The 15,405-nt window shown below is 40.4% G+C and overlaps 1 protein-coding gene across 3 annotated transcripts in view; it reads left to right on the forward strand.

The window, feature by feature from the left end:
* Positions 1–15,405, forward strand: part of Sh3kbp1 (SH3 domain containing kinase binding protein 1) — a 342,524-nt gene that overhangs the window by 302,129 nt on the left and 24,990 nt on the right. For all 3 annotated transcript variants that reach the window (XM_023709017.1, XM_004625662.3, XM_004625663.3), the window contains one exon: positions 4,547–4,632. In XM_023709017.1, coding sequence (XP_023564785.1) covers positions 4,547–4,632 — 86 coding nt within the window. The remainder of the gene's footprint in view (positions 1–4,546; positions 4,633–15,405) is intronic.

Genomic DNA, 15,405 nt, shown 5'->3' on the forward strand with positions numbered 1-15,405 from the left:
TCTTAATTTTACTCTGTGCCATCTCACGAAAGATTTGAGGTAACTTTCAGAAATACATAGCACTATGTGAAATGAAGCAGAAACACAGAGAAAATTATTTTATGATCGTGTATGGGGAATCTAAAGTCAAACCCATGGAAGTAGAGGGGCAGATTGTCACCAGTGGCTGCCAGAGGGGATGTGTGGACTGAAAGGGGAGACACTGATCAGGATACGGAGTTTCAGTTCACTAGGAAGAATAAATTCTAGTGATCTGTTGCACAGCTTGACAACCATAGTTAATAATAATGTGTGTCTATTTCAAATGAGCTAAAAGAGAAGATTTTACATGTTCTCACCACAAAAAGATGGTGGAATTTGAAGTGATAGATTTGCTAATTAGTCTGATTTGATTATGTATAGAAAAATAAAAAATCCCAAAATAGCATAAGCACAGGAAAACACAATGTAATCTTCTTCAGTCCCTTGAAACAGGCTCACATTTCACTGGAAGCTTCCAGCTGTCAAAGGGGGGCACAGTGCTCCAAGAGTGATGGTTACCAAAATGCATGGATAAACCACATGTTTAGAAGTAGTCAAGCTATTTAAAGATGCATGTGATTAGTTCACGAACAAGACTCCATCTGCTTCTAAAACCCTCTCTCATTTAAAGATGCCACCTCAGACTATCTTCCCTCTTGACTAGGGGCAGGTAGGGGGAAAACTTCATGGTGTTGACAAAACCCACTTCCTGAGTGGCCTCTCTCCTGGGGCAGGATGTAAGTTCTGGTAAATTCTAGTTCCTGATGGATTCTGAAAGGATAGAACTGTCTGTTTATGAACATATTTGGATCTAGTCTTATTAGTTTGGAGAATGATGGCACCAAATCCTATAGAATATTCAAGGGCCCTCAAGAACTTACTCCTTTTTTCTTTGCTTTCTCCTCATACCTTCTTTAGTAATGGGAACTGAACCCAGGGCCTTCACACTAAACTACATCCACATCCCCAGCCCTTTTTTATTTTAAGTTGGCCAATCTGATTCAAATTTGTGATTCTCCTGCTTCAGCATACTGAAGTGCTGGGATTACATGCATATACCACCACACCTGCCTAACTTATTCCTGGGGAAAGGAAGAGTTTTGAAAATGAAAATACTTTCCCACTAGTAATTCTACAGTTCTAAAAACATGTCCTTGAAAAAATTATACTTGTCTCCAGTATCTGTGAGGGTATTGATTTCATGAACTCTCTCAGAAAGGATACCAAAATCATCCAGTGGTCAAGCAGCTTATATACAATTGGGTAGTATTTGCACATACACTATGCATACCTTGCCACATACCAGAAATAATCCGTAGATGGTTCGTAATACCTGATACAATGGGAATGCTATGCAAATGGGTGTTATACTGTATTGTATAGGGAATGATGGTGGGAGGGGGAGACTGTCAGAATAGACACAAGTTTTACTTCTAAATATTTTCTTTTTAAAAGTGTATGTATTTGTTGTGAATTAACACAGTAATTTTACATATTTATGGATTACAGTATAACATTTCAGTACACATATATAATATATAATGATTGGATCAGGGTAATTGGCATATCTGTTACCTCAGACATTTATCATTTTTTGTGTTAAGAACATTCAAAAATCCTCTCTGTTAACTCTTTTGGTATCAGTTAATTGTTGTCAGCTATAATTAAACTGGTGTGAAAAAGAGGACTAAGATTTACCCCTGTATTTTAACTATATCTCAATACCCACTAATCATTCTCTCCCACTCCCTTTCCACGTCTTTCCCAGGCTTTAGTGACCATTATTCTATTCTCTATTTCTTTGAGATAAACTTTTTGGCCGTATGTATTAGTGAAAACGTGGTATTTGTCTTTCTGTGCCTTATTTCACATAACGTCTTCCATTTCCATGCAAGTTATGGCAAAAGAGAATTTTTTTCTTTTTATAGCTGAGTAGCATTTCATTATGTATTTATACTGTATTGTTAATCAGTTCTTCCATCAAGGTTGATTCTATATCTTGCGTATTGTGAATAGCATTGCAGCAAACAGTGAAGTGCAGATGTCTCTTTGACATACTGATTTCAGTTCCTTTGGATATTATGCCCAGAAATGGGACTGATGAATCAGATGGTAGTTTTGCTTCTAGTTTTCTTAAGGAACTTCCATACTATTTTCCATAGTGACCATACTGACCACCAGTATATAAATGTTTCCCTTTCTCATCCTTGCCAGCATTTGTTGCTTTTTAGATAAAAACCATTCTAACTGAAACAAGATGATATTTCATTGTGCTTTTATTATTGGTTTTTTTGTGTGGTACCAGGGATTGGACTCAGGACCTTGCACTTGCCAAGCAGGTGTTTATACCACTGAGCTGTCTTCCCGGCTTTATTGTGGTTTTTTTTCCATTTTATTGTGTTTTTGATTTGTATTTCTGTTATGATATGGAACATTTTTGATAGGTATTTGTATATTCTCTTTTGAAAAGTATCTTTTCAGGTCATTCACCCTTTTTAAAATCATATTGTTTTGTTTTTCTGCTGTGTTATGTATGCTGAGGTTGGTTGAATTCACAGATAAGGAGTTTATGAAGGGTTGACTATACCTTCAAATGAATGAACGATGGAGCCCCGAGAAGAAAATATTTGGAAATAAACTTTCTCCATCCCACAATTCCACTTAGCTCTCAATCTGTCTAAGGCAGTGGCCCTGAGTGGCCTGAGCTTTGGTGACCAGGGAATGGAGAGACAGTCTGTGGTAGAGCCCTGGCTTGGCACTCTACAGCCTTAAGAAGTTAGGTGAGGCAGGAAACAAAAACCATCTATAAAACCCAAGCTGTTTTCCCTTTCCATGTACAGTGAATCATGGTGTGTCTGAACTGTTTCAGCCTAGCTCTGAAATGTTCAGCAAGTGCCCTAATGTATACTCACGGGACAGTCTACAAGCTGTTGGGCTCATGTCCAGTCCCCAGCTCTGGTCCAGTGTGAGTCAGGGGTGTTTACTTTTAAGGTGAAGGAGACTCATTCCTTCCATGGATCCTTCTCTACCATTGCAAAGACATGACACCATGCTGAATATTACTGCCACTCCATCTTCCACAGTGAAAAGCCCAGGAGTCACACTGTTAACTCCCTGGCTCAGACTTTACCTGCACCCCTTCCTCCAGGTTTGCAGGTTTTCTGCTGTAAACTTTCCTCTGTCCTCTGCTAGACTACCTTCAGGACAAGTAAAACTTGCCATGCCTGGTCCAGCACAGGCTGGCTCTCATCAACTTGGCCAACTCTTCTCTTGCTTCTCTCTGGGGACTTTAGGTTTTAGCTTTGGGACCCCTGGCTACATGGACACTCTCAACTGCACTTGGGCCCTCCCTTCCTCAGTCTTACAATATGTTCTCACCTCTTTTTTCCTCCAAGGCCCAAGTATAATACTGCCTCTTCTGTATACTTTCCATCCTGGGCCATGGAGATTCCCTACCTATCCAGGATGGTGACACACTCATATCTTGCATGGCCTATGCCATGTGGGCCTATGTTTATCTATCTGTCTTTCTCATTTTGATTATGTGCCTCTACATAGTGGGTACTAGCTGCCTTGGCCGTTGCCATACCCCCAGTTCAGTAAGCATTTGACAGGGACTTGCTGAGTAAATCTGTCACTCATGTAGTTTAACTTCAGGCTATGATGACCTTCAGGAGCTGTGACAGGGACTATTTCTGTTGCTTTGCCTGGAACAACTGCTCGGCTTCTCTCTCTCACTTTATAGACAAGAATTGTTTCCTACTTAACTGCTGTCACAGCCCTGGGATAGTCCTGTTCAGGGCTCTCCTCTCAAAACAGCCACAGAACTGCCCTGTTGGAGGCATATGGAGGAACCTACGCTAATGCACAAGGAGACAGTGTTTCTCTCATTATCTTGGGGGCCTGTTCATCCCAAATGTGTGCTGCTTCCAGCCCAGATACAGAGGGAAGTCACTCATGTCCTGATGTGCATAGGAACACCGCCCCCCACAGCCATCTCATTTTACAGACCTGTGCCCCGGTGCCAGCTTTCAGGCTGCCAGATCTCAACTTGACACCTTGTCCCTGTCAACAGCCTGGCTGATGCCTCAGCCTCAGGCCAGAGAACCTTTTTCTCAAGGTTAAAAGTAGCTGACCTTTGACAAGCAGGATTGGCTAAATTCCATGTTCCTTAAAAGGGAAGTTCCCAGTTTGGCAGTGCTTATTTGGCCACGGGGCGGGAGAAGGCCTAAATCCTAACCCTGTGTACACAGTGGGAGGGTTTGTGGCTGGAGGTGTTCTGGCAAACAGTTATTATTAAACTAGCCATCATCAAATATATGTGCAAGAGAGGGGACCATCCAGTCTGCTGGCCACAGCCCATGTGGCTGGACAGCTCATTGGCTCTCTCTGGCTCTCTTACAGGCAACATTGCCACTCATCCCAAGTCTAGCACCCTCCTTAAGGTATATATGGCAAGAAAGCTGGCAGAATTACCAAGGTACACACCAATAATTAAATGTCTGGGCTTATGTTTTTAATGTAGGGGTGACGGTCAAAAGATTGATTTGGCGGGCAGTACGCTATCCAGCATCTTGGACAAGGATCTCTCAGATCGCAGCAATGACATTGGTAAGTAGGAACACTGTTATTCTCTTTATAGAGTTAGAAAGAACTGCAAACCCCAGCTTGACCCTTTAAGCAGTGTGATGAGAACTAACATGCCCACTGAAATGCCAGGTTGCCCACCTTTGCTTTGCTTTAGGAATCAGTTCTACGAGAAGGGAATTGATGTTGGTTTCTAGATGAAAACAGAATGCCAGAGATTTTTACCCTCCTGGCCTTAGCAGAAATTCCTTGCAAGGTTTAATGAAAAGTAATCATGAATAATCCTGTTTGTATAAATGGGCATAAACACTTGTGCTCATATTTTCCAGTGATTTGTTATTTAGTATAAAAAGGTAAACGGGTACAAATGTAAAATGGCAGGGCTCCTTGTAGATGCTGCACTAAGTATGTTGATTTTGGGTTTAAAATGAGCTTTGGTATGGTAATTGGCACTTAGTTCAAAACAGGAGTGAGTTTTTCCAAAGTTAAGATACCACCATGTGATAAACAAGAAGGGAGCTAAAGTCTGTCTGTGTAAACTAAAGTCAGAGGTACTGTAGGGGGAAGGCCTGGGTAGGTATGAGGTTACTGGCAGACTGACCTAGGTGGCAACCCTTTTAGAAAATCCAGATCCAGGGACTAGCCTTTATTTTTAACTTCACATCTTTAATTTGTTGATTATTAGCATTCTCTCATACTCTAGCTGTCATAGAGGGCCACATTTTCAAATTTGCCCAATTATAATTCAGCTTTTTGTTGTAAAATCATTGTAAATTCACAGCCACTTTCAAGAAATGATACAGAGAGATCTACACACTCTACCTAATTTTCTCCCCCAGTAGCATCTTTGGAACTACTGTGCAGTATTTCTACCAGGACATCACCATTGATACAATCCACCAATCTTACTCAGATTTTCCCTGCTTTTAGTAGTCCCCATGCATGCACTAAGTTGTCTGTAGTTTTGTCATATGAGCTATATGTGTAGGTTTGTGTATCCACCTCCATAGTCAAGATACTGGCCATTTCCATCACCATTAGATCTCCTCATATTGCTCTTTTCCAACCACATCATCTCCTTAAGCTCTGGCAATTACTACCAGGGATTGATTCGATATGGAAGATTGATTTGCAACATCATCTGTGTTGGTCACTCAATTTAGAAACAAATGTCCAAGATTTGGAAGGCCATAGAAGAGCCCTAGAGTGCCCAACATGAGCAATCGTCTTGCCTGGCATTCCCCCTCAGTTTGGGTGCTATTTTCTTCTGAATCTGGTAACAAAATGGCATCTTTGAAAACTGCTGACCTGCGTCTTCTGGCCTGACCTTGTGAAGGTTTGTGGGTAGGATGTGCAGTTGTGACTGTAAATACCAAAAGTACTTGTCCTGTTTCCAGAAGCTGGTTTACATCATCAGCCAGCCTTTGAAAATTCCAGTCAGGAGGCCTAATCTGTGAGCTTCAGCTGATGTGGCACCAGCAGAAATTCAGGCCTGCTATAGCTTTGATCTAGTTAAAGGGCAGGGATAAGCAGAGCAGTGATCAGCTGTGAATGAAAGCGAATCATCAGAATGAGGCTGGTGAACTTTCAGTTCTAACACTGTACTTCAGTATTTGTGCTACATCTTAAGCCAGGGTAACTTGTTGGCAAAATGTTGGTGAAGATCATGTAGTGTTTCTCACCTCTGGAATACAGCAAACTCTCTTGCTTGTTAAGAGCACTGGCCTTTGACCCTTGCTGTCTTTGGGTCTGGAGATATCTAAGGTGGCTCTTGCTAAAATATAAATAGTGTGTTTTCCATTCTGACCAGCTAGTTTGAAAATGTTGGAGCTATTGGGAGAGGAAGGGTAAGTCTACAGAAGATTTTCATACTATGGAAACTAGGCACCAGAGTATGCATTTGGGAGCCCAGTAAAATAGTGCTGAGGTTGGTTCTATCATTTTGCCAAGAAGACATCAATCTCAAAAGACTATACAGTAATTCTTCAAGTTAACAACTTAATGTTTGTATTGTAAGAAATTGTAATTGACAGCTATGTAATTAATCAGTACATACTTGAGTACTTGCTACTCAAACAAAAGGCTGATTGGATTCTGAGGTCCTCACACAAGCCCAGCCTTTCATTGGACCCTAAGACAACAATCAAAAAGTGAGATGACATGGGAAGCCTGAATGGTCAACACTAATCAGAATAAATGATGGTTTGCTGAGGCCAGGGTGCTGGAACAGGCTGCATTTGAGTGGTAAATCTGCTGCTACCTAGCTGGTGGCCTTCTATAATTTATAGACTCTGATCTTTCTCTTCCTTATATATATAAAGGCTAACATCTTGACCAACTTCCTTCTCTTTGAAAATTGTGTCAAACTACTTGATGGGCTCCAATAAGGTAGACATATTTATTTTAATGTTATTTGTTTAGAAGTGACCACCTGATCAGGAAAATAATATCTTCATCATACAAAGCGGGAAAGAGGAACATACGACTTAGGACTTAGGACTAAATCCCCACAAATCCCACACTAAAGGCAAGTGGCATTTTGCAACATCACAGAGACGATGGGAGGGTCTCTAGGCAGATTGTCTCTGAATCCCAAGGCAGAAATGTTCTTTGTAGATAGATTGGACGAAGAGAAAAGGACATTACAGAGGAAGTGGCTCTCTTCAGGGCTGTTGTAGCGTTTATTCATTGATTTACTTCAAGGAGGAAATTATTTCCACCAGAATGTCTTGTTAGTGATTCAGACAATTGAAGCTGTCTAAATGTGGGTTGCGGAGAATAGCATTATATGGCCCTGAAAGCCATTAGAAATTGTCAGTGTTGGATATAAATAAATCTGTGTTTCCTCTCAATAAAGCTGTAATTTTAAATTATTATAATATTAAATTAGAGAACATGGTGTTTTTAGATCTCATGTGAGCAGCTACCAGCATCTGTCAGCCAGCAATAATTTAGAATGAAATCAATTGATCCAAAACTAAGTTGTTGATGTCAGTTTGAGATATTGTTTATATCATACTATACAGCCATATTTCAAGTAACATAATAGAAAACATGGAAGAACTCCAACGCAGGCTTGTGCATAAAAAGAAATGAAAATTCAATTGTCCAGTTTTCTCTTGCTGATGGAAGAATCTCTGTTCTGATTGAATGGGAGATTACAGGCCAGAAAGTCAAGTGCCATAACATTTACTTGTATTATGCTGTATATTGTAACTTCCACCACATGGTGAGATTTATTGTCACACTTCAATACTGTTGAGTGACTCTCAGTTTCTTTCTCACTAAAGTACATAGCAACCAGCCTCCAAAGGGGAAACAGCCTGTGAACTAAGCCACTTAGTTTCAACTAATTTACTTAGAGAAAACTCTTTATTGCTCCTCAGTTACTTGGCATCTTTGTGTGGCCTGTTTTTTTTTTTTTTTCCATTCTATTCAAGTCTTCTTCCGCATTCCCCATTTCTGTCTGTTTATGTCAATGCTGTCCCCTCTTCAACGTGAAGAAGGTGAAGCTTTCCCCCTTCATCTTCAATCTAACCCCCCAACCGTACCTCACACTGTAGTCAATTTGGGAGCCAATAGTTTCTACTTCTAACATTGAAGTACCTGGAACATGGATACAGTTCAAAAAGAACAAAGGCTAACTTCACTTTGTCCTCAGATCTCTTGCGCAAGCCTGTGGACTATAGTTCATTTAGTTTAAGAAATGTAAAAACCATTCTCTTAAGCCATAGGAATGCTATTAGTGCTCCCTTGATTTGGGGATCAATTGAAAAGGTGTTAAAACTGGATTGTATTGATGGTTGCACAAGTCTAAATTAACTAAAAATGAAGTTGTATGTATATACAGGTAAATTTCATGGTATATAAAATATACCTCACTAAAGCTGGTTTTAAAAAAGCAAACTGAGTTTTTCCTAGCACTCACATTTAGGTCCCAATGCTTAAAAATGACATAAGCAGCACTCATCTGTATGTGATTAGAAGTGCTCCATTTTAAAAAAAGTTGTAGTCATGTAGAGAAGTAAGCTCTATACTGGTGTCTCTGAGTTGCCTGTTAACTAATACTTTATATGTGGAATGATGTTGACGCAATAAAGTTCTCTAGAAGCTCAGAAAGAGTCATTTAGGAATGCAACCAAGTTCCCATAGGGTGTTAAATATATTTATTGTTTTACCCAGTTTTCTTAAATTGAAGCCTACCTGGACATTGACATGTAACTGAGTATATGGCCATGACAATAAACTGACACCAAGACATTTGAAAGGTTTAGGAATGCTTTCTCACCGTATTTGGGGGTGGGGCATGCCTTTATAATCTTTGATACTTCCTTGAGGTACAGTTGTATATGGTTGCCACTGAGGGATGTGGTTGTTATAAATAGTCCCATTCTGGAATTGTTTTTCCAGTGAAACTGAGAGCAAATCCTCCCTGTTTTGGTCTCCCCTCTCCCAGCATCCCGGTTTTCTAGCATTGAAATAATAGCAGTACATGCAAGGGAGAGGAAAAAAGACACTAATATTTACTGCGTGCCTACAAAATGTTTTGTGTACTTTTTCATCATCAACAGCCCTGTGCAAGAAAGGTGTGATGACTAGTCTTTAGAACAGACAGGAACTAAAGAAAGCCAGGAAGCTTGGACACAGTTAACCAGCTAGGAGGAAGCAAAGTTTAGATCTCCCTGACCCATGAGCCCAAAATTTCAATGCAAGAGGTTGGTCTACATCAGCAGTTCTCAACTTATGTCCCCAAGGGACATTTGGTACCAATGTTTGGAGAGTTAGAGCCATCATATTATGGGAGTGGAGGTGCTAATGGCTTCAAGTGCAGTAAGACAGCTCTATAAAAATGTAGAATGACCAAGTCCCAAATGTCTATAGCAAAGAGGTCAAGAAATCCCAGTCAGTGGTAAGTATCTGATAGTTAAAAGGCAATAGCTGGACCAGGCACATATTATTTCCTCACCAAGTGCAACCTGGTCCTCTCTAAAGTGGCCTGATTACCTGAGAAGCTGTATAAAATCTAGTTTGAAAATACACTTCAAAGCCTTTGAAAACCAGTGATTTCATATATAAAAAGCTAAATACAAATATTGGTCTTCTCAGGAGGTCAAGGGGGGATTTTTTTCACACGTGAGGTCCCCAGCTTAAAGAATACACATGTGCAAGACATCAGCAACAACAGCAGGCAGCATGGAGCAGAGCAGAGCACAGGAGTGAAAGAGCAAGAGTCACCTCCATCTTTACTGTATAATTCTTATGGAGGTTGTTATCTCATATTTATATTCTTATGTAGTGCTGTAACCAGTGCATGTGTGTTTATGTGTGCTAAGTCATGGTTACATAACTATATCCCATTGTGTGCTTGCAGTAGACAAGTGGCTTCACATCCTCAACGTGTCCTTAGACTCTCCTGAGCTTTGAAACAGTCTGAGTGGTTCCTCACATACAGTATATCTGAAGTAATTAAAGTCATTAAAGATATATCTACGAGTTTTGAAAAAGCTCTTCCTCAGGCTTATGGCAAGTTACTTGCTCTAGAAAAATTGATACAGTTTGAGTCTGATTATCAGATAGGCGTATTTATATTTGGTATTTACGTAGATATTAAATAAAAGGATAACAAACATAAAATTTGAACAGTACCAAATTCTAAATCTGTAACCTGTATGGTAAACCTATACAGCACATATAAAGCAATTCAATAGTGACATCACAAAATTTTTGTTACTATAATATCAAATTTCTATAAACAAGTGATTATATTCTTATCTCTACAATGTTTACCTTTTACTATAATGAAATATTTCAGCCAAGCCTAGTAATCCCAGACTCTGGGAAGCTGAGGTAGGAGGATCACAAGTTCAAGTCCCATCTGGAGAACTTAGGTCCTGCCTCAAAATAAAAAGGGCTGGGATGTGGCTCAGTATGAGGTCCTGAGTTCAGTCTCCAGTATGAAAATAATATAGCACTTATAGGGGTTTCTTGGACATATTTTGAGGGAAGACTTAGATCCCCTACCTTTGGATCTTGGCTTTTCTATCCTGTTTATATACTAATATTAAGCCAGAAAATTTTATATTAAACTGCTTTTTTGGCACTAAAGAACCAATTATTGGTCCTTACAGTGTTTCAGATCTTTGAACAATTTCTCTGGTTCCACAGAACATGCTGTGTCCTGCCATAAGGAACCCCATGGAGGGGTCCAGATAGACCAGGGATTGAGCCTTGGTGTGAACAGTGAGACACAGCTCCATCTCTCTCAGGTTTAGTTGCTCAGACATAAGAATTTTTATTAGGAGGGTTCAGCATGCTTCTGTAGACACTATCACCTTACCAGTGAGTGATCTTTAGACACCTCCTTAGGGACCAGGGATGTGGTTGGCATTTCCTAAGCTGAGGAATGGCACATGTGGTTTTTGTTGTGACCCTGGTCCAGTTTGAGAGTGGCATTGTGATGTGGGTATGCGTGGACATCGGCTTCTCTGGCTCCCATTCAGGGACATGAGCCATGGTCAGACTTGCAATCCTATCAGTTGTGTTTGAGAAGCACTCTGTTGCTCACATGTGGTAAAAAAAAAAAAAAAAAGATTATGCTGAGGATCAGTGGGCTGCTCATTAACCCACACTGTCCTCGTAGCATTTTTATTTCTTCCTAGCATTTATGGAGACTCAATTCATAAGAGCATCTGTGCCTGGCTCTCTCCCTGTGATGCCATGAGCAACCCCCTTCCCATTCCCAACCCTCAAGACTCACCATGTATGTCTGTGGCTCAGTAAACCCACTCAGGCTGGCCACCAGCAGTCATTCAAAAGGTGTCTTCCATTCCAAAAGGAAATAGGGCAATGTGGAGACATCACCTTTCTCCATATTTTGCAGGGCCTGATCCTAGATGTAAACCAAGCACAGGCCTCACAGTGAAGAGACTTTGGTTCTCAGAACCCAGGTTCTCAACCCACCTATGTGCGCCCACACCCCACAGGGCAGCCCTGGCCTTGGCAGCCTGTCATGACAACTGAATTTGTGCTTAGTTATGAGGGGGCTCCATGAACATCTCTTAACTTCATCACATCAGATCAGTGAAAAAGCAATAAAGCATCAGTAGGAAAAGCCCCAGAAAGACTACAGAAACACGGGGGGGGGGTCAAACAAATCAGAGTGGGGATATCCTGGTAAATGCTGCCTAACCTCATTGGAGCAATACATTTGGTGACCTGAATTATTCCACACAGAGAGAAGGAATAGTACTTGGTGTAAACAGTGCTGTCTTGCCCAAGACACCTCCACCTTTCATCCTGCAACATGGGATATAACTGACTGCGGAGGAGTACAGGGCCACTTGCACATGTGGAGAGCATCCATCTGAATGGTTGCAGTGCCTGATAGCAATGTGGATTTGCAACCATCCCCGGAAAAGCTCTTTGTGTGCAGAGTGTGTCTTCCCCCCCAGGTATTTTGGATGCCTCTTTGCAAACAGGACCTTCATATTCTTCATCCACTCTGATGGCTTGAGTTCCTTTTCCTTTGCTCCAAGCTGAGACCTATTAAGCGTTTGACAGCACAAGTCTAGAGATACACCCCATGAATTCAAACTAGTCTGTGTGTAACACAAAGACGTACAATAACCTTTGCTGCATCCACACTGTAATCCATTGAGGCCACTGAGCTACAAATGAATGTAGAAGCAAGAAGGGCATAGGTGACACTCAGCTGTCCAATTACACATAGGCTTTATTTGACTTGGAATGCTCCCCACCCTCCATCCACTGACTATGGGCTCATAGATCAGGAGAACCCAGCTCTAGCTTCCCATTACTTGGAAGTATCCAGGGGGATATATAACCTGCCAGAAAATCATGGTCAGATACCACTTTGTCATCCTAAAACCAAACGGATAAAATATATTTTAGTTATTATATTATTTTATGACTATCATTATATTGAGTGAGTTGTCAAAATCTTCCTCTAGCCATGGACTATTGTTAAGGCATAGTCTGGAAACCTTGCCCAAGGTTAATGGCCTGCTTAACTTTGACTTTTGAAATGAGAAAAGTGATTAGCCATTAAGGAATGAGATTGGTGGGCCCCACTGAAAAACAATTGAGTCTGATGGTGACAGACTGAAACTGAGGTGGAGGTTAAAAGAGTGCTCGGATTTAGATTTTAAAAACCCCAACAAACCCTGTTTACTTACCTTTGCCTTAACCTATCATGACACTCTCATCACTTTCCCAGGTCTGAGTCATCGCTCCCTGGGGTTCATGCTCTGGAATTTCACAGGTCATTTGCAGAAAGGCTTTTAATTTAAGGGATTGCTAATTTTATTTTACTATATAAGCACATTTAAATAAAACAAATGGCATCTTCTATTATTAGAAAGAGTAATAAGCTCCAAGTTTAAAGATTGAACACATTTAGCTTAATGAGAAACTTGTCATGGTGACCTTTTTCTTAGTGCTTTATGGCCTGCCGATGGACTCATACCATTTGGCATGGACCAATACAGATTCTCCGAGCATTGCAATATAGCATGTGAAAAATACATGCACAGCTCATGTGTGAAGAGGTGAGAGGTGGGGAGAGAGGAGAAATGTGGGACAATTGAAAGGCTACAGAGGGAGTCACATATTGCGCACAATGAAGGTGAAAACTCATAGAGAAGCTTGATATATATATATATATATATATATATATATGAGAGAGAGGATTGCTTGCAGTTTTTTAACAAATCAGTCATAGAAGGCCTTTGGGTGAGAGTCAGTAGTAGAGTGTTTACCTAGCATCATAAAGCCCTGGGTTCAGTCCCCAACACCATTTTAAAAATATTAAATCTAACATAAAACATCATATTTTAAAGTGCATTTAAGTACATTTTACCCAGTCTTCTTTCTTTCCCAAGGTTATTATTATTATTATATTATTATTATTATTTGGTACAAGGTCTCACCATGCAGCTGGGACCTATAGTGATCCTTCTGTCTCAGCCTCCTCCAGCACTGGGGTTACAGGCATGCGCCACCATGCCTAGGGTTCAGGGGCTGGCATGGCATGCGGTACCGGGAATCTAACCTGAGTCCTTACGCTTGCCAGGCAGGCACTTAGACTGCTGAGCCATCTCCCCAGCCTTCTTTACCGAGTTTTACAAATGAGAAGAAACATCTCATCTAGTTACAGTGGATTGAAGCCCTCCCTTCTTAGCAGTTCAGAAGGCTCGTGAAGTTTTGAGTCAGCATAATTTTGGCTTTTGGGGCCGGGGAGATAGCTCAGTAGAATAAGCTCAAGGACCTGAGTTCAATCCCAAGTTCTGCCAAAGTAATAAATAAATAAAAATTTAAAAAATAATAATTTTGGCTTTTGTGTAATTCTGGACATTAAGATATTGGTTCACATGTATGTTACCATTTTATTTTATGAATATTTATTTTATGAATATCTGTTCCTCTTTTATCTAAATAAAGTGCTATTAAATAAAATGAGATGACCTATACATCTTGCTCTCCTCAAAGAAATTGTCTCCTTTGTCCAGTCTGTTTCTCCACTGAAGCAGGCCAGTGATTGTACTACTCTACCTCTCTGGATCCTGAGGGCTTTATCTTTTTGAAGGGTGGTGGTACTAGGATGGAACCCAGGGCTTTGCACATGCTAAGCAAGTACTCAGCCCCTGAGCTATCAGTCCTGTGTCTTGGTTTTTCATCTTTCAACAGGGGGTCCTTCTAGAGTCTGAGGGTTTTCTTAGGGCTCACTGATTTTGCTTATAAAAAGATTTGCTGGCCACGTGGAAGTTTGAGTAATTGTTATGGGATGTGAACGGAACTTTCTATATTTTTTTAAAAATCATTCATCTTTTATAAAACACTATTTTGATTTGCAAAATTTAAAATTCTTATGGAGAAATGTAAAAGGATAGCATGTTTCCCACCCTAAATAACTGAGTTACCAGCACAAACCTTGTTGCAAAGGCAAGATGGTTGCAGAGTCATTGACAACAGCATGTGTTGTGTTAGACAGGTGAACTTGGATTTGAATCCTCCTCTCCCTTCAAGTTCCAGGTTGTGAGATCTGCTCACCGTTAGTTGGTTTCTAATCCTTTGCTTCCAATGAAATTACAAGGGAAGACACCACTGAATTATTTTGTAGTTTGTTAAAAATAATTGCTGGGGCTGGGGAGATAGCTTGGTGGTCGAAGCCTCTGCCTGGCAAGTGCAAGGACCCAGGTTGGATCCCAAGTACTGCATGCTATGCCAGCCCCTGAGCCCTGGGTACTGTGCGGGCCTGAAACAAGATGTGATAGTGCACACCAGTAATCCCATTGCTGAGGAGGCTGAGACAGGAGGATCACTATGAATCTGAGCTGTGTAGTCAGACTTCTTATCAAAACATATTTTTTTTAAATTTCAGTTTGCATCCATATTTTTGTAGCAGAAGAAGATGGTATAATAATTAAGACAATACTTAAAAGCATATTGCATTAAAATAAAATTCAGGAGTAGATGATGGAAATATGGATTTAAGGAAGAGAAGGAATTATGTAAAATTTCCAACTGTTAAAACCTTATAACATTTTTTTTTCTTTTTGCAGAACTGGGGATTGAACTCAGAACCTTGCACTTGCCAGGCAGGTGCTTATTCTACTGAGCTGTCTCCCCAGCCCCTAAAACCTTATAACATTTAAAAGCAGATTATTGTGGTTGTTAAATGGCTGTGGTAGTAAAAAAAATTATACTAAGTACACTTAAAGTGATATATTTTAAAATACCAACATTTTGAATACAGCCAAAATTATATCATATATATAT

The sequence above is a fragment of the Octodon degus genome, unplaced genomic scaffold (assembly GCF_000260255.1).
Source record: "Octodon degus isolate 3935 unplaced genomic scaffold, OctDeg1.0 scaffold00010, whole genome shotgun sequence".
NCBI classification, from domain to species: domain Eukaryota; kingdom Metazoa; phylum Chordata; class Mammalia; order Rodentia; family Octodontidae; genus Octodon; species Octodon degus.